General features: G+C 44.8%; 1 protein-coding gene across 4 annotated transcripts in view; it reads left to right on the top strand.

The window, feature by feature from the left end:
- The window catches only part of Opa1 (OPA1, mitochondrial dynamin like GTPase), a 77,083-nt gene extending 65,631 nt beyond the window's left edge, over window positions 1–11,452 (top strand). For 3 of the 4 annotated variants that reach the window (XM_006248498.3, XM_006248497.3, XM_006248499.3), the window contains 2 exons: window positions 6,172–6,246; window positions 8,684–11,452. In XM_006248498.3, the coding sequence (XP_006248560.1) occupies window positions 6,172–6,236 (65 nt within the window). In that variant the 3' untranslated portion in view covers window positions 6,237–6,246; window positions 8,684–11,452. The remainder of the gene's footprint in view (window positions 1–6,171; window positions 6,247–8,683) is intronic. The other variant, NM_133585.3, reaches the window with a different exon arrangement.
- The last annotated feature ends 8,423 nt before the right edge of the window (window positions 11,453–19,875 follow it).

The following is a 19,875-nucleotide window of genomic DNA, read 5'->3' as shown; positions in this document are numbered from 1 at the left end:
AGTTCAAAACCCAGCTGGGCTGCATAGTGAGTTCTAGGCCATCCTGGGATATAGCAAAGCCTTTTCTTAAAAAAAAAAAAAAAAATTGCATAAATAATATTTTTCCCTTCCTAGGAAAAACTTTTCCAAAGGTTAAATGTGGCAAATATTGTCATTTCCACAATTAGCCTACAGAATGCTTTTAAATTATGATTTTTAAAGAATCGATATAAAAAGACCACATGTAGAATATTCCGTTAGACTGTAAGGGTAGCTGTGTGTGAACATCGTCTACCAAACTTATGCCAGGCTGTAACCCTGCAAGTGCATGCTCCAGAGAGCTCTGAATGCTCTCCTAGACTAAAGGGACGGTGCTGGACAGTAAAGCCGGATAACTGGTTCTTATGCTCACCAGACTCCGCCTTAGGAGTAGGATAGAGCCACCTGGTGCACACACCTGACAGAAGTGTCAGTCAGTCCTCTCGAAGTGGGCACCGAGTTACATCTGGTGCTGTGTTGTCACCACCGCATCACCATCCCCTCCTCCTCCTCCTCCTCCTCCTCCTCCTCCTCCTCCTCCTCCTCCTCCTCTTCCTCCTCCTCTTCTTCTTCCTCCTCTTCTTCCTCCTCTTCTTCCTCCTCTTCCTCCTCCTCCTCTTCCTCCTCCTCCTCCTATTTCCCCTCTTTCCTTCTCCTTCTTCATCTTCTTCATCTTCATCTTCATCTCCTTCTTCCTCCCCTCCTTTTCCTCCCCCTTCTCCTCTTCTTTCTCTTCTTCCTTCTTTCCCTCCCCTTCTCCTCTTTATCTCCTTCCTCCTCCTCCTCCTCCTCCTCCTCCTCTTCCTCCTCTTTCTTTCTTTTTTTTTTAAGATTTATTTATTATATCTAAGTACACTGTAGCTGTCTTCAGACATACCAGAAGAGGGCATCAGATCCCATTACAGATGGTTGTGAGCCGCCATGTGGTTGCTGGGAATTGAACTCAGGACCTCTGGAAGAGCAGTCAGTGCTCTTAACCACTGAGCCATCTCTCCAGCCCTTCCTCCTCTTTCTTGTGGCTGTCTTTACCATCGTCATCGTTGTTTCAAGTCTCTTGTAGCCCAGGTTAACCTTGAACTCGCTATCTGGCTCAAACACGAAGGTGGCTTGCTCTTCTCATCCTCCAGTCTCACCTCCCATAGACTACATAAACTGCATAGACACACTGGCCTCTAACCACAAAGGTCTACCTGCTTCTGCCTCCTGAATGCTAGTTTAAAGGCGCATGCCACCAGGATCTGCTCCAAATCCAGCTTTCTTAAGCTTTAGACCCATAGGTTTCTGTAGTGTTGGAAACTGATCCCAGGCTTCACGCAGGTTAGGCTGCTCTCTACCCGCTGAGCTATGTTCCCAGCCATGGGTCTTCAGCAGACTATTCTCAGTATGGACCAGTAATGTAAGAACTGCTAGGAGAAATCACAATACTGTCCAAATATATACATGATTATTTAATTTGGCTTGTCTAAAGAGAAAATGTATTTCAGGAAATAGCTGGGTTTTCCATCCCCAATACAACTACTTTCACTGAGCAGCTCAGCCTTTCTCTGAGTACAACAGAACCAAAAGTTCCAAATTTTAGACCTGCAGACGTTGTCCAGCACCTAGAGTGATACTTCTCTTCATTGTCAAGTAAGACAGACCCATAATCGTTACTAAGAAGCTGAGCTGAAGTCATTATTGTCTAACTACGCTTAGTCTAACAAGGGTACAGACCTAAAGATCAGACTGCTGTGTTCATGCCGAAGTCTTTTGGAGAATAGACTTCAAAATACTTAGAAATTATAGATATAGGGGTAGGTATGCTCCTGATAGGTAGTCCTTGCCCTACAATGACTTAAAAAAGTTTAAGAAAACTGGTTTTGAAGCCAAGCATGGTGGTGCATACAGAAGCAGGTAGATCTGTGGTCAGAAGCCAGCCGTATTTACACAGTGAGGTCCAGAGCAAACAGGGCTAGAGAGACCCTCTCTAGGGGAGAAAAGAAAAGAATGCTGAATTTACGCATAAGTCACTACTGAGCTACTTGTGTATGCAAATTTGAGTTGCTCTATTCCTTTCAACCATTCTTCTGGTAGCTTTGGGGATATAAAATACCACACTTCTAATAGCATTCTTTAATGTCTGAATTAAGTTTTTCTGGAGGCAAAACAGTGAATAAATAATCATGGATATCAATTTTGACTGTAGTTTTGATCATTTTGGTTCTGGTTTTCTATTTCCCTCTGTAATTTCATTTTTCCTTGTTTCTCCATATCCTACATTTCTCTAGATGCTGAGTTTCTAAGAGCATCTATATAGTACAGTTGTGCAATAAACAGCAAATGTTTTCAGTAGCAGTGTGTGCATTCCATAAGAAGAAAGGCTCCACTAATTCCCAGCCCTTGAATGAACAGCCCTTTCCTGAAGAACTTCACCCACGAGGTGTCTGTCCTAAAGGTGGCGTGGAGTGCTGGTGCAGCGTGGTGTAAGGTAGCTGTTAAAAACACCACAGCTTGGGGCTGGGGATTTAGCTCAGTGGTAGAGCGCTTACCTAGGAAGCGCAAGGCCCTGGGTTCGGTCCCCAGCTCCGGAAAAAAAAAAAAAAAAAACACCACAGCTTATCCAAGGTTGATTTCAGGAAATGTGGCAGTGCTTTGTGTGTGCTTCTTTGTTCGCGCTCTGAGCTGATTTTAACCACTGAGGTGACCCCTCCCAGGTCAGGCCTTCCATCAGTCAGTGTAGTCACAACCCAGTTACAGATTCGTCTGAACTTGGGACCTGAGGTATCCAAAGACTCAAACCCACTGAGGACGAGGGTAAGGAGACCTGTATGTGCCGTCTGGAGGGAAGAGAAGAGGAGATCTGTCCGTCCATCTTTTGCCGTGGCTGGCACTTTATGAGTTGAAGATTATAGGAATATTCATGATCCAATCAAGAAGCACAATGAACTGATGTTTGAGACGGCTCATCTTTAAGTAAACATCGTGTAAATGGAAACGAGACTCCTTATGCGCTGTGTGTGGAACTGTGCAACAGTAGTTCAAGCCCTTGACTTGGTTTAATTCATCAAAAAGGCCACAGATCTTGTAAGAATTCTCTCGTCGTCATTTACTCCAGATATTTAAGAGAAATGGGAGTTTGCTTTACAACTAGCCATGCTGATTTATCTCCTCTCTTCTTTTCACCAGAACGTATCCTATTTCACAGAAAGGGTAATAACACCCTCTTGCTCTTTTCATTTGGCAAGCAAACCTCGTATGTGTCTCTAAGTCAGGAGGGTGAGCAGGACTCATCCTTAGCACTGAGGCCTACAGGATTGAAGGTCAAGTTTGAAATCACTGCAAAAAAGTGGACATCTCCTCAATCAGAAGTGAGACTTAGCAAGGAATACTGCTTTTTCTTTTTCTTTTTTCTTTTTTTTTTTTTTTCCCCTGTTCTGTGTAACAGGTGTGGTTGTCCTAGAACTTGATTTGTAGACCAGGCTGACCTCAAACTCAGAAATCCACCTGCCTATACCTCCCCAGTGCTGGTGTTAAAGGTACGCGCCATCATGTCTGGTTAAAGAATGCTTCTTAAAGGTAGAATCCCTTGGGGCTGCAGAAAAAGGCTCAGCAGTTAAGAGCAGAGGAACACACCTCCGTTGTTGGTGGGACTGCAAGCTGGCACAGCCACTCTGGAAATAAGTCTGAAGGTTCCTCAGAAAATTGGATATTGCACTACTTGATGACCCAGCTATACCACTCCTGGGCATAGACACAAAAGATGCTCCAACAAAGACACATGCTCCACTATGATCACAGCAGCCTTATTTATAATAGCCAGAAGCTGGAAAGAACCCAGATGTCCTTCAACAGAGGAATGGATACGGAAAATGTGGTACATCTACACAATGGAGTACTACACAGCTATCAAAAATAATGACTTCATGACAGGCATAGGCAAATGGAATGAACTAGAACATATCATCCTGAATGAGGTAACCCAATCCAGAAAAACACACATGGTATGCACTCACTGATAAGTGGATATTAGCCCAAAAGCTCAGAATACCCAAGATACAATTCACAGACCACAGGAAGCTCAAGAAGAAGGAAGACCAAAGTGTAGCTGTAACAGCCCATTCTCCTGTCCCTTCACACTAGTCCCTATCATTACTAGTAACTTAAGAACTTTGTGACAAGGCAGTACCATGTCCTGATATTACAATTTTAAACATTTTTTATAAAATCATAAGTTTTTAAGAAAAACTTAGAATTTTCTATATCTTTGTGTTAAATAGTCCTTTAGTGTTTATTTAGGGAAAAATAATTTTCTAAAAATTGGATTTTCCTTTAGAACTTACAGAATTAGATATCTGCCCTGGTGGGGTTTTGGTATCTTTTTACACAAATAGCTCTTCTGACCTGTCTCCTGTGAGCGACACTCCTTTGCCCTATACCTGCAGATAGTTGCCCCTCTGAGGCCATTACTGATAGGGCAAAAATTGGCAAACTGACCCTGTGGCTGCCCAGTTGCAGTCAGATCATGTGTGAAATAAAATTAAATTTTCTTTCTGTGTGTGGTATGGCATTCCCAAGTAGACTGCAGCCGGGAGTGGCTAGGTTTGATGAGGCTGGACACATTGGTGCCATGCTGGACCCCTTGGTTGGGTCTCCCCTGTGTGCTACTCAGGCCAGCTGAGGAGTTGCTGGGGTGTTTATTGTTTGTTTAAGTTTGTATGAAGACCATGGTCATCTCCTCCTGAATTGTCATGAGATAATTTGAAATGTTCTTTCTTTTACCCTTTTAAAGAATGGTTATGAAGCTAATGAAAGCTAATGAAGTGCTTGTATATGGAACTCTGAAAAATACTCATTTAAAAAAAATCACCTGTTTTTAAACCATTGAATGGATTTCTTTTGAAACTAAGACTGGCTTCATTTGGGAAATACAAAACTGTTTGCTGGTTTGACTGCTAATTAAGAAATGAAAGCTAGGCTGGGTGACAGTTGTGCACGCCTTTAATCCTAGCACTCAGGCAGAGGCAGGCAGGAGTTCAAGGCCAGCCTGGTCTGCAGAGCAGGTTCCAGAACAGCCAGGGCTACATAGAGAAACCCTGTCTCAAGAACAACCAAAAATATGAGAGGAAGCAGAGAAGGAAAGAAAACAAGAAATGGAAGCCCACCAGAAAAAAAAAAAAGTGTACATTTTGTAGATTGAAGTCTAAGGGCCAGCAAGATGGCCCAATGGGTATTGTAGTGTGCTTCTGTGTTGTAATGCTAAAACACTGAGAGAAAACAACTTGGAGAGGAAAAGTTTATTTTGCTTACACTTCCAAGTCACATTCATCACTGAGACTGAAGCAGGAGCTTAAAACCATAGAGGAATGGAGTGTGGCCCGCTGGCCCGTACTCAGTTTCCTTTCTTTGTACAGCCCAGGCCTACCCACCTACCTAAGGATGGTGCCACCCACAGCAGGCAGGACCCTCCCACATCAGTCATCCATCAAGAAATCTCCCACAAGGAATTCTTCAGTTGAGGTTGCCTCTTCTCAAGTGACCGTAGGTTGTGTCAGGCTGACAACCAAGATAAACCACCACAAGTCTATCCTTGTCGGCCTGACACCCAATCACATCCCTTTATAGGGTGGTGTCGCCTAATGTTCCTGGATGATTCACCTGTTACTTCATATCTTAAAGCATCGTTTTCCTGGCTAGGGATGGTTGAACGTTCTCATGACGTTGTTCTTTCACTGTGGTTGTTGAGACGGAAGGTCTGACAGGGCAACCCAGGATAGCAGTCAGCTCATAGCCTCCCAAGTGCTGGGTTATAGACATGAGCCACCGTTTCCAGTTACTCTTTCAATTCCTAAAAATAGCCTCAATATTTCTTTGGTAGAGCTTCAAGGATATACGAATACACCTATGTGTAGGTGTCCATGGTGTCCATGGCTTACTTTAACAGTTTCCCAAAGGGGTCTGTCAAGCATGTCTCCGCTCCCTTCCAAAAAGTGGCTGCATGCTGCTCTTCTGATCCACTGGGGCATGGACCACGGGAGGCTGAGTGGAAGTGATTCCTCCCTCTTCCTCAGCAGTTAATATTTTGTAGATGATTTAATGATAAGGGATTGCCTCTAATAATTTCTCATGCCTTTGAAAGGTAAATGTGTTTGTATTTATCCCTTTTTATCTCCACAGAGAAAGTTAGAGAAATTCAAGAAAAACTTGATGCTTTCATTGAAGCTCTTCACCAGGAGAAGTAGACGGTGTCAAGTGAGTAATTCTGAGACTGGGCACACCACATGCTAAGCTTCTGAAACCTTGCCTGGTAGTTTATGCTTCTCTGCCGTGTGATCCCTGCGACTCTCCCCACCAGCCTCCTGTGTGTTCAAACCCTTTGATTGCCTCTGCCTCACCTAAAACCATCCTCTAGAGCTCATGTCAGACAGAGCCAGGGTGAGGAAAGATACTTCATAGTTAGGATTTCCTACATCAAGGTGACTTGTTTGCTTCATAGAAACGTGCCTCTGGGCTTGTCTTCATCGTGCCCTCATGCTCACAGTAGGTACTTGTGTGTTAAATATTCAATGTACAAGGCTTCTTTATTAACTTGACTAATAATTAACAATTAGTAATTGTTCCTAATCTGCTTTGTTTTCAAAATTTAGATAGGCCTTCTTCCTATTTAAAGTCATTTAAATAGCATTAGAATTTGTTACTCTGAATATAGCTAATTATTAATTATCACAAAGGAATTTCTATCATTAAGTCATTGGCTTATTTTGAAGTTGAGATAAGAATTCTGTTTTAAGCTATTACTACTTATTTAAATCTTTTATCACTGAAGAGCTTTGGTGAGTGGACAGTTCCCTGCCTCATGTCCAGTTTCTCCCAGGATAGAAAGCCTTTAGAACCAGGGGCATTGTGTTTCTCCACCACATAGGAAATGTGCTTGGGAGAATTAGCTGGCCAGGGAGGCACTATTTGATTACACATTGTTCAGTACAGTATCCCAGCAATGAGTAGGGGAGGAAGGGGCTAGGAAGCCTTAGAAGAGAGGCCAGGAAGCTCACTAAATGGTGAAGTGCCTGGCATGCAAGCCAGAGCAGTTGAGTGCAGTCATCAGTGCTCACATGAAGGGCCTGGATGTGATCTCAGTGCAGGGGAGATGGAGGCAGGATCCCTAAGGCCCTCTGGCCAGCCAGTCTAGCCTAAGGTGCTCTCGGGGAGCACTGGGTCTCATGGCACTTTGATTATGGAATGGACATTAAATGAAGAAATCTATGAAACCCCATTAAGAATAAAAGCTATAGAGGGATAGCTCAGTGGTTAGGACTGCATGTCATTCTTGCAGAGCACCCGCCAGGCAGCACCCGCCTTCCTGAACTCCAGCTCCAAGGGATACCACAGTCTCTTCCTCAGGCACTGGACTCATGTGCATACACGTCATTTTTAAAAATAAGTCAGAGAGAGAGATACAAATATATTTACGCTAGATGAGGAAGTCTGAAACCAGCTGGTATCTTACAGAGTAGTTTGAAGACGCTAATGTAGCCTAGTCAGTATAGTGTCTAGAGTTGTTCTCCCTTCCTGGACATACCATTGTTTGTCTGTCTGTTTGTTTTCTTCCAAAGGCAATCCTGAGGTGTAGGCTGTGGTGATGTCTCTATATTGGAAAGCCCTGAGAAAGGAAGCCATCCTAATTTTCCTAATCTACCTGTCTGAAGTCCCTAAGGCCTTTCTCTCCCCCTTTGCATCTATGCCTCTAGAGACTTTCACACCATGTCTAAATTGGACAGTTGATCTATTTCCTACCTCAAATATCAATTAGTGGAGTGAATCTGGAGAGGGCAGTCTTGCTTTAGTTTGACCATGTTGTAAAAGTTACCTAGTATCTTAAAGAATAGCTCCTCCTTTGTAATTTCAGCACATGTAGAGTGCCTCCAACTAACTGTGTGACTTTTCTATGCAATCGTTCTAATGCTTTAAGAAAGAAGTCTATGGGGGTTGGGGATTTAGCTCAGTGGTAGAGCGCTTGCCTAGCAAGCACAAGGCCCTGGGTTCGGTTCCCAGCTCCGAAAAAAAAAAAAAAAAAAAGAAAAAAAAGAAAAAAGAAAAAAAAAAAGAAAGAAGTCTATAGAGTGTGTGTGTGTGTGTGTGTGTGTGTGTGTTACACTCCAGAGTAGAAACAGGCACTTCTCTAGGCCAGCCTGGTCTCCATAGCAAATTCTAGGACAGCCAGGCCTACATAGAGAAACCCTGTCTCAAAGAAAGAAAAAAAAGAGAAGAAAAGAAAGAAATGGATTCTGGGATTGGAAAGATGGGTCTGCAGGTAAAGGAACTTCCTACCAAACCTGCTAGCCTAAGTTCAATCCCCAAGACACACAAAGTGGAAGCAAAGCGCTGACTCCTGCTAGCTGTCCTCTGGCTTTCACACCCACACTGCGGCACAGGTGGACACACACAGCCACGGACACACATAAATGATAAGAACAATTTGGGGAGTAAAAAGAAATTATAGTTTATGTTTATTTACATAGTATGTTTGATAAAATTGTGCTCCTATTTTATGGCTGATATAGATAATTTTAATAAATGTAGTAGATTTGAACAATTAAGTGTTAATTTTACAATTACGCTGTCAGAAAGTTGCTAAAGTCTATCCATGTCTTGCCAAATCTAAATTTATCAAATGGGTTTGTTCCTACAGAATCCTGCTCATGTTAACACCTCTGCATACATTTGAAGAACGAAAACTTCAGAGTCTTGTCCTGCCTCCTTTTCTCCTGTTCTACCCTTTTCAGTGCAAAATAAAGTCATAGGGTAAAAGTAATGTATGTGTGGTACAGGCACTTAACCCGCAGCTGCCGTGTGAGCAGAAGAACACTGGAAATGGCATCTACCTTCTGTGTGCTTGTGCTGACAGGAAACACTGGGAAAACATAGTTGGCCTTGAGGCTTAGTCCTCAAAGATAAGGAGGTGGCTCTCTCGGGCCTTATCTGTGGTGGCACTAATGCGACTCGTTATGGGTGTTATCAGACATTTAGTGGTAGTTGCTTTGGAATAAAATGGTACTATTTTAAAAGGCATCACTTGTATATGACAAGACCACGGTACTGCTAAGCTGTCGTGTCTATGGTGTTCTGTATCCAGGAACGCTTTGGCTGTCGTAATTCAGTTTGTGTTGACCACCTGAAGAAAGCTGGTTTATAACAGAATGCTTCAGGTGGGTTAGCTTGGGTTGGACAGGCCAGTGTACATTCAGTGAAAAAAATCCCCCGTCCATTGCCAGCTTAGACACTCGCCCTGGAAGCCAGCCGCAGCAGCGTACAGTTAACTGCTGCTTTTACACTCTGTATCCATTTGCAATTAGTTTGTTTTGAACATTGTGTGCTCTTGGTCAGACTTTCTGGAACACTAGGTCTCCTGTTGACACAGCCATTGGATTATGACACACAGTGCAGAAGACTAAAGGTCACCAGTTGTTGGATTTTCTGTAGTGCGCTATCAAATGTCTGCACTAGGCATCAGGGAGAGGCCACACACAGCCCTCAAGCACTATTTTAGATAAAAATGGTTCTAACCAGTGGGAGAATGTTCACCCATCCCCTCTTATGGCTGAAAATTCTGTTTAATCCATTGCAGTTCAGTTATTGTAATAACTTCATAGTATTTTTGTGTGCTTTATATAAAATTATATTTATATTATATTTAAAGCAAGCAAAGTGTTTCTCAGTTGCTCCCTCTTTCATCAAGGCTTTCTGGTTCTGCTAGAAGCGTCCAGTGCTGCAGCTCTTATTTACACTTAATTTATAACCAGATTCCTTGGGATTGTTTTTGTTTATGACTCCCTCAAAATCTGACAGTGTTTCAGAAACCATGAATTCAATGAGTACTTTATTTAAATTATCAGTAAGACGCTTAGGTATAATTCTCGGAGCTACAAGCAGCGTCCCTCATTCCCTAGGATGAGTGCTCAAGTTGTTTAGGTGTGGAACAATGGTGAACAGAAGCTCTGAGAACCCTGCGCTGGTTCACACACCATTAGGACATGCTCCTAAGCCGGTGCTTCTCAACCTGTGGGCCAAGAGCACTTGGAGGGCCGCATGTCAGATACTATGATTTGTAACAGTAGCAGAATTGCAATTATGAAGTAGCAACAAAATAATGTTATGGCCAGGGTCACCACCACACAAGGAACTGGCTCAAAGGGTCACACATTAGGAAGGTTGAGAACCACCGCTCTAAGCCGTGCTAGCCTGACTGGGGTGGAGGTCCTGGCTAAGGCCAGCAGGAGAAATCTGCAGGTTTCTCCCAAGCAAAAGTCTTATGTTAGGCATCAAATCTCTATACTTTTTTTTAATGGAAGAGAATTTATTTCTTTGAGGGGATCAAAATTTAAAACTTCAACCCAAAACTACATTACCAAAAACCCCTGTCATTCTTCACCCCATGGGTTATTTGTAACCTGGTCTCATGCTAACTGTGCCCCCACCTGCTGAAAGCTGGGTGTTTATGAAATGCAGAAGTTATGGAAGGATAAAGTTGAGTCCCAGCAGCAGACCCTGTGTATCATGTCTGCATTCAGGTGCTCAGTCTAGGCAAGTTAAATTCTGACTGGACAGGAAACCGTTTGCAAAGAATGGAGTGGGTGAATTTTTCTTTTTTGATACAAAATTTTATTTGGAGAACTAAGGGATTTTTAAGAAGATCATAAGCAAAATGACTTGGTCAGAATGTCAATTATAAATCCCTAGTGTTGACAGCATGAACCACTGGAAGCAAGCCTCACACGCGGCAAGCTGCAGTTAGCTACGAGTGCAGCGTGCAGTCTGCCTTCCTCGTAGTCTCCCCTCCTCAGCGGCCGTTTCCTCCGTTTCCCAGGCTATAGTCAGTGGGCTCCCCAGATTACTCAGTGACCAAATGGAAAGGGACAGTGTGAAAGTGAGCGAGGCTCCCTAACTGTAAAGTGTGGAATGTCACAGGCAGGATTCTGGCAGCAGAAGCAGGACAATCAGGAGTTAAAGGCAAACCCGAGCTATGCAGGGACACCCTGTCTCAAAATCAAAAATAATGAAGAAAGAGTGTAGGCTCAGAAGGCAAACTTCTTATCTAGTTAATTTTGTATTTATTTATTTCAGATGTATTTATCTGGTAAACGTATCTTTTCTTTCCGATCAGTGAGATGATGGTACTGGTGTTATCTCCATCCTCTCCGCTGCTGTGTGGTAGATTGTCTCACACTGTAGCAAATGGAAATGTGCTTGAAAATGTGCTTTCCTTCTAAGCGATCATGGCCACTTGGTATCTAAATACTTCAAACGTAACCATGTCTCCACTGTGCACTGTGAATGGACTTTGTATTATTTTTAAACCTTACACTCGATGTAAATGTTACTATAACTTATATCTGCCTGTGCTTGATCTAAGGTCATTTGTGTAGATGGGTAATTAAAGGATACTGAAGTGACATCAGAATTCTATTTTGGAGAGTATCTTTTACATTTTATGTGTTTTAATAAGGGAGAAAGAATCCTTCGTACTTACGGTCATGATTTGGCCCCATAATATAGCCAAAATCCTTGATCTAATAAGCTTTCAAAGTGGCTTCTCTCAGAAGGCTTAGATTTTGGGTTGGGGATTTAGCTCAGTGTTAGAGCGCTTGCGCCCTGGGTTCCGTCCCCAGCTCTGAAAAAAAAAAAAAAAAAGAAGGCTTAGATTTCACTGCTGTAATCCATGTTCAGGTGATGCTTTTTTTTTTTCCTGTGTTGATTTTTCTCAAAACACTTTGGTATTTCCTTCAGTAAAATATAAAAAAGAACACAGTTTTTTAGCTACACCATGCTGCTGTAGCCATTGTTTCCATTCATGATGCCGAGATGTTCAGTCCCACACAACACCTGCTAAGGGGTGCTAACTAGCAGTCCGGGTGGAAACTAAAGATCGACTCTATCCGTCCCGATTAAAAGCTCCCATTCCCGCTTTTGATTGCCGATGTGCTTGCTTCTAAAGTAACTACGGCGTGTTGAGCGCTCCTACAACCTTCACTTGCCTGGCTGAAGTCAACACCAGAAGGGTCAGAAGTCCTTAGAGTCCCTGCAGAAAGATCCATGATCAAAGAGCGTAAGAGCCTTTGTTTTACCTCAAAGATCCATGATCAAATGAGCATAAGAGCCTTTGTTTTACCTCAAGCCTTCCTCCTTTCTGTGATTCAAGTTCCCAGTCACACTTCCAAAGTGAAGAGCTTGGTTACTAAGATTCAGTTTTCTTTTAGCATATTCAGGTAAGGAATCAGCATTGTTACAGTGTGCTAAGGGTAACCCTCGGTGGGGGTTGGGGGTGTTCATTGAGTTTTACAACAGTTGCATACTCAGCTTGTGACAAACATGTTGAGCACAGGTTCTACACTATCTAGACTACTGAGTAGACATTTCAGAACACTGGAAGGGTAAGGCAGGAACTACAAACTGGTAGAGGCTAAGAAGTAACATTGTAAAGACTGTTTAATTAGATTATCTTTAGCCTGAGGAGCACACTTCCCAAACTTACTGGTAAGAAAAACCTTCCTCATGAGTCATATTAAATTGTTGTCCTGTGGAAGAATTGAGCTACCACCTTGAAAATTTTGGAAATGTGACCAGGTGTGTTGGTTCTCGCTATAATTCCAGCACTCAGGAGGCAGAGATCAGTAGTCCTCCATAGGTTTGAGGCCAGCCTGGGCTACATGAGTTCCAACATAGCCAGAGCTATATAGTCAGACCCTGTCTCAAAAAAGTCCAAAGCCAATCAGAGCTGCATGGCAGCCTGTCTGAAAAGAAACAGGAGGGGTGAGAGTGTACATGACTCCTGAGAAGACGTCAATGAGTGAGCACTGCTCTGGGAAACCAGGAACCGGGGTTAGAGATCTCTTGGAATCAAGTCACTGACAAGGAGATAACTATTCTTTACTATGTTTGAATCAGCTCTTCCAGACCTCCTTGTGGTAAAGAAGTGTTGCTGTTGTTTTTATTAGTAGTATAAGCTAAGACAGATGTAAACTGATTCCTGTGCACGTATTTGAGATTGAAAACATGGAAGGAAAGACCAGAGACCCCACCAAAGACCCAGTATTTGCTGCAGCAGCCTCCCAGGGACAGGTCCTCTGCCCACTACTGGTGATGGGTCTGGTGCTCACCCCTGTGTGCACTGAGTCAGAGAGCGGCAGTCCGGAAGTCAGGATTTCTGTCTTGTGCCACTTACCAGATGCTCATGAGACCCCCAAGGTTTTGTGAAGGGATTTGATAGGGATGTTAACTCCATCTTCCTGCTGTACCTCTGGGCCGCTCACCTTCCTCTCCAGTGGCATGCCCTGGCTTTCATGTGCAGATATCTGCTAACCATTTTGAACTCTTCTTTTCTGAGCCCACCCCTACCCTATCCCACATCCACCCCTTCCTCCCCCAACCCCTTCTCCCTTTTTTTTTTCTCCCTCTTTCCTCCTCTTCCTTCTCCATGGTGCTGGAGAACAACACTTACCACTGAGCCCTACTCAGCCCAAAGTGCAGGGCTTACTGGTCTCTTTTGGTTAAGAACATGTTTGTAAAGTGACAGTGTCCACACAGACAGTAATGAACCTACCACCAGACTCCTGGAATGCCAAATACATATAATTTTCCCCCGTTATTTATAGACAGCAAAAGCCAGAAGTCACCATATTAATGCTTCAGCAACACGCACAACTCAGGGACAATGGTGAACCCACCACCTCACTGAACAACGCAAGAGTAGGAGGTACCTGGCGTGTGTTAGGAGAAAAGGCCTGTCAAAGGTTGAACTAGGCTCAGCACTGCAAAGGGTCATGCAAACTAGCCGTGAGCAGTGTAAGAGCGATCTAGAACTCTTCTGCAGCATCTCATGGGCGGCATCCAGTCAAAGGATGGTGCTTGTGAACCTGGATTGAGAATACTCAAACCCAGAGCAGAGAGTCCAAGAGCCCTGGGGCTTTGTAACTTTATCCCTAGCAGAACCGTTCCATAATAGATGGGCAGCAGTTTGTGACTCTGACAAACTAAAGCTCAGAAAGCCAGTCTGATTCCAAACCCCTTTTCCTCTACAAAATGCTTTGAGGAAATGGGTGTGTGCAGTGTTGGAAGCTCCTTGGTACATAATACACAGAAATCGCAAGGTAAGCTCGCCATCTAAACAGATGTCTCAGAGAAGTCACCGAGAAGCTGGCCGTGCTGCAGGACCAGTTCTCTGCAGAGGTGTGCTGTGACTGCAGTGGACAGGACTCAGGTTCTGAGGTCCTGTCAGCCCTGGACCTCCTGTGCTATGGTCTCCCTTCCCCGATGAATTTCCATGTCTGTCTTCCACAGATCTTTCTGAGTTAACCTCTTAAGATGCAGACTTATTTTTATCCCAGTTTTTTAAGTCTTCGATTTTTTTCTCTCTCTTCCATGGTATCAAATTTAGCTTCCCTTAAATTACTCATTTTAGTTGTCTTTTTCTTACTTAAAAATCTTAACTTTTTTGAAAGAAAAGGTGTTAACAGAAGCCTGAACACTTTCAACTAAATTATTTCCAGAAATCATATAAACCCCTTAGTTCTCTTGCTTTGAGAAACGTCGAGTTTCTCAAGCCTTAATATGGAAATGGCAATTTTTCCTGCCAAGACTCTCAGGAGTATCTTTCAGACACTTTCAGAGGCTGTCCTCATAAACACAAAGCCACTCCCACTTTTATGCCTCCCGATTCCTCTTTCCAAACATCCTGACACATTTGCATTCTTGCTAATTATACTAATTACTACGGTCATAGCTGAATCAAGACCATGGAGTGTACTTTTATTCATGTGGCCTGAGGCTTTGGGACTGGGATGTTCTCCCCATAGGCGCCCCCTTTGACGCAGCTCACCAGCTGTGTACTCTGTGATTGGCTGGGCTTTTGATGCACAGATAGTACAAGTTGGTCACAAACTTGTGTACAATGAGGCTGTTCTGGTTCATGTGAAAATCAACATCCTTTTTTTGTTCGAGCGGGTGACAGGATGCTACAGTACTATTAGCATTTGCAAAGAGGGTGCTCCGAGCTAGGGCGGCAGCACAGATCACGGCTGCTCAGTTTGTGTTGCCCCATTATGTAAAAGATACAAAGAAGCTGAAGGCTGGCAAAGGCCTGTCAAATCTTGTAATGTAGTGCGACCCCCAAACTCTGCTTGGCCTCCAAGCAGCTCTTGTTCCCTGTCCCACCCCTTTCTCTGAATGGGCACTGAGGTAGGTAAATGAATTCAGTGCCTGGTAGGCGTGGGGATTCCTTTCTGACCTCATTCCTGTACTATTTGTTTGTGGGCTTGTAGGGGGAGAGGAGGACATTTTGGAATCCTTTGTGTCAAATCATTTTCTTGAAGGTTGGGGAGTTAATGGTAACTTTGTCTGAGGCCAGCCAAGCAGAAAGCCTGCGCAGATGAGGCGTGGCATGTTCAACCTCCCAAAAAAAAAAAAAAAGCAAGATGAGAATATGGAAATGGGGAACTTTCTAGAGCAGATGGATATGGCACACATCGGCATGTTCAACATCTGCTCCCGGGAAGCTTCAGACTTGCCTCGTGTGTCTGCACAGGGGAGTTTTTTACCCCTGAGTCATCTTAGCCTTTATACAGATGCCTATGGTCGTGTGTGTGTGTGTGTGTGTGTGTGTGTGTGTGTGTGTGTGTGTGTGTGTCCTAGTCCCTTACTAAGCGGATACATAGGGTGTGGTATAGTGGAAGAACTCTTTTTTTAAAAAACCATCAGGTTTTCTTTTTATGCCTTAAAGACGAACTACAGCATTAGAGCCCCAATAGCTCATATTTTGCAGCAACGATGCCCAAAGAAGCCGTTTGCTCAGCTGGACTAGCTCCCGATTACAGTGAATTCTGTGCTGGTTCTTGGAGACTGAGGTCCAAGGGCACGGGCCATTGCCTCCCCAAGCAGGCAACTTGTAAGAGAAGCTGGGGGTTGGAAGAGTCCCGTGAAGGCTCCTTGTTTTTAAGTGCTTGAAGCTATGCTTTGAGATCAGGACACACGTGCGTCAGAAGTATCTACACACAGCATGCCGCCCACCCCTGAGTCACTCTCTGCGGCCTCTAACTCCCGCAGTCTGTCTGTGGACTTGGGTGCTCCTACCGCTCTCTCAGTGTGGCTTCTAGCCATTCTTGGAGACGCAGCTCTATTAGGAGCTGCTCTGGAGGGAGATTTTTCATTCAGTTACCTCTGTGTTCCAGATACTTCAAATATCCTGCCCTGCTAACTTTTACAGCTTCTTAGGGTAAGCATTATTAGTGTCATACTAGCAGTCTCCAACTGGGGTTGTACCAAGTGCACAGCTCGCTAGCCGGCCAGGTCTCTGTGAGAGCCCCTGTGAGTGTGGCTGCAAAACCCTGAAAGAGCAAGTATAGAAACGGCGAGGCACGTGCTTGGAGCGTCCTCATCTGCTCTATCCTGAGGCGTCAGTGCCTTTTCCTGACACAGACTATTCGATTTTAAAGCAAAAAAATACGTATATTCTGAGGGTCGGTGTGCAAAGTGAGTTTAGATTTTCCACACCCTGGGGAAAGCCAGACACAGCCACTCTCATTTCTTATCCTGGCACCTCGGGAGGGGCGGGAACGGGTAGGGCCTAGGGGATCCTTGGCATCGAGCTCCAGGTTCAGCGAAAGGCAGTGTCAAGATCTAAGGCAGTAGGGACTGAAGGGACAGCTCAGTTACCAAATGCTTGCTGCCAAGAGCAGTAGAAGGGAGCCTGCGCCCATCCATCAGCAACCTTTGGCCTCCACACGCACATTCGGGTGAGCACACACACATCCCTTTTAATTGCTTATGCTCGAAGGAATAAGCTGCAGGCGCGACTTCCAGCACGTACGTCGGCGGGTGTTAAGGGAAAACCCTAATTGGATGAGAGACTCAGGTTGCTCTCGGTGACAAGTGTGTCCATGTTCCAAAAGGCAAACTGGTGAGCTTCAGCAGGGACAGTCGGTATATGCCGCGACGATTTGTTCATTTTTTTTTTTAACAAATTCTGAATGTCAACAGGATAGTACATTTTAAAAAGTTACAATGAGAAGGGACAATCAGAAATCTTCGTAATCGTTTTAGATTCGATGCACTGCTTACACAAAGCCATCTCATGAATAAAGCCAGTTGTCTGTGTGTGCAGTGCAGGTGTGTGAGGTAGGTGCTGTGTGGGCCATGCCTTTCTGCAGCTGGCATAGCTGACCCTGCACACAGACCTCAGGCTAACAAACTCTCAATTAACAGGAACTACCTGTGTGATGGATACACATTAATGAAATAGGCTACACACACACACACACACACACACACACACACACACACACACACACCCTCAAGGCCACACTCCTGCAAATGCAAGATGCACACATATACCCACCACCCCATTCCCTGGAGTGAGAGACAGACACCTGTCAACTGTGTGGTAGAACCTTCTAAGGGGTGACCCCCAGTCTGCCACGTGCGCCTGACACTTCCTCAGAGCCCCCTCCATGCTGTCTGTCAATTTGCCTGGGGTTAAGAGCTCCACTAATAAATCTCTTTATCCAAAAGGGCAGCCCTCTTCAGTGTCCCCCTTAAACCCGATGGCAGTAGCTATGGAACCAGGACTCACAATAGCCTTCGTCCTTGTTCTAAAAGGACTCACACCGCTGCTGAGCAGGGAGAGGCGACACCACGTGCACATTCGGAGTTCTGACTTGTGTGTCAGGAGAACAAGAGCAGACCACAGATGAAGTGAAGGGCCCCTGTTCTGGGACTCTTGGGAGATGTCACTTGGGAGAGCCTTCCTCCCCTGTTGGGCCCTACCTTGGTGTTTCCCTCCCTCCTCGCTGAGCCTTTTAGCCTGCTGTAGCAAGAAATTGTTTACACCCTTGGGAGCTGCTCTTAGCCCCTGATTTGGGGCCGGGACTTTCCATGGCCCCCTTCCTCCCCACGAGCCTTCCTGCTTGTTGTTAAGAAGTTGTTTATGCCCCTGATTGGGCCAGAACTTTCCACCACACAGACTTTTCCTGTTTTCCTGGTTGGGGATTTTCACCTGCCTTGTTGTTTTTCCATGGCTTTTGCTTCAGATATATAAGGAGATCCAGTAAAGCCTTAGTGGCACTCGCTGAAAACGGGTGACCCGTGTACGTGTTTTCTTCCAATCCCGCAGACCTATGCCCAATATTCACACACTGGCGGCCCAGGCGCCGACACTCCCCCATACCGGAAATGAGAGAGCAGGAACTGATGACTGTGACCAAACCCCTGACAAGAATCTGCTTCAGAGAGGAAGGGCTTCTTCTGCCTCGAGTCTGAGCAGATACAGTCCATCATGGCAAAGAGCTGGCAGCAGGAGCGTGAAGCGTCTGGTCACAGGACATCTTTGGTCAGGAAGTAGGGAATAGAGAAGCTGCTCAGCTGTGAGCTCTCAACACTCAGGGCTGATGACTCCCTTCCCCCATGAGGCCCCAGCTCTGACAGATTCAGTGATCTTCCCAAACCACACCAGCCACAGCAGTTCGAGCGCATGAGCCAACAGAGAACATCTTACATTTGCTTTGTGAGGGCAATGAATGCTGTGAAGAAACATCACTACCAAAGATGGCTTCCGGATGCTTCCGGACGCTTGGGGACGCTTGGGGGCGAAAGCCTTTATTTGCTTATGCTTTCACATTGCTCATTGTCATCCACTGAAATCAAGACAGGAACTCAAGCAGAGGAGGAACCTGGGGGCAGTTAATGGACAAGACTTCTTTGCCCAGTATAGGACGAAAGGAAGAAGCCACCATTGGCAATAAATCTCCAGAAGATGGAGAGGTCGGGAATTGAGAAGGCAGTAGAATGGACCTATGGTTTAGTTGGCCCCTGGAACCACTGGAGCAAAAGAGGCTTCCTCTACTCACTGGCACCCCTGTTCTGAGCCCAGTGGTAAGAACTAGGCTCCCAGTCCCTCATGATCTTCTCCCCTCCACTACCCCAGGAGCTGGCTTGGAGAATTCGAATCCTCCTCCTCTTAAGGAGAAATCACGAGAGCCCTGGCTCAGCTGACTATTTCAGAAAAGAGTGAAAGCGCCTAAAACTGAGGGAGATTTCTAAGGAGGCATGGATTAGCAGCCCAAAGGTGCCGTCAGCCCTGGGAGCAGGCACCGGGTGCCGTGCGTGCGAGCATTCTTAGTTCATGGCCAAGAAGCAGGAGGTTGCCCTCCGTACAAACAGCCTTGGCATTGGGCTAGGTCTCCACTTTCGGGAGTGCTCGAATATTCAGTGTAGTTAGTTCTGCTAGCGACTTCTACTCCCCGCTCCTCCCAGGCGGATGGGCTCTTTTCTTTACCAAACATTAACTTTCTCTGCCCTGGATACTCTGAATGCAGTTACCTAGAAATAAGGCAAAGGAACTATTGAAACGTCACTGAATCCTCACACCTGAAAATGAATTGGCCACTTCCATAAACCCGGTCACCTGTTTCTACATTTTGCCTCACTATCTTTTGAATCCATATCTGTTCCTTCCATTAACCTTCATTTTTATCACCGCCCACCCCCCAGCCTGGTGCGCCATTAAAATCTGATTCTGTATAGCTTGATCTCTCTGTTGATAAAAATCAGAGTCCTAACTGGTCTCACGGAAGCCTTGATCCGTCTCCTGTGAAACCGCCTTTTATAAATGAAATCATCTTTAACTGGCAGGTGGCCCTCAGGCTTATCATCTCAGGTAATCTTCAAGATGTGCCAGCCGGGTGGATAAGGTAGCCATTGTGTGAAATGAGTAGATATGATTCTTTTACTAAGAAAGCATCAAATGAAATGGCTAAACCTTAATCAAACAGTTCTTTCCTGACACTAAGCTCCTAAAATGGCTGTAACTGTAGCCTAGCATGAATTTCTAGTCCT

This window comes from Rattus norvegicus, chromosome 11, assembly GCF_036323735.1.
Source record: "Rattus norvegicus strain BN/NHsdMcwi chromosome 11, GRCr8, whole genome shotgun sequence".
Lineage (NCBI taxonomy): Eukaryota > Metazoa > Chordata > Mammalia > Rodentia > Muridae > Rattus > Rattus norvegicus.
Note: the sequence above shows the minus strand (reverse complement) of the source record. Positions and strands in the feature narration are given on the sequence as shown.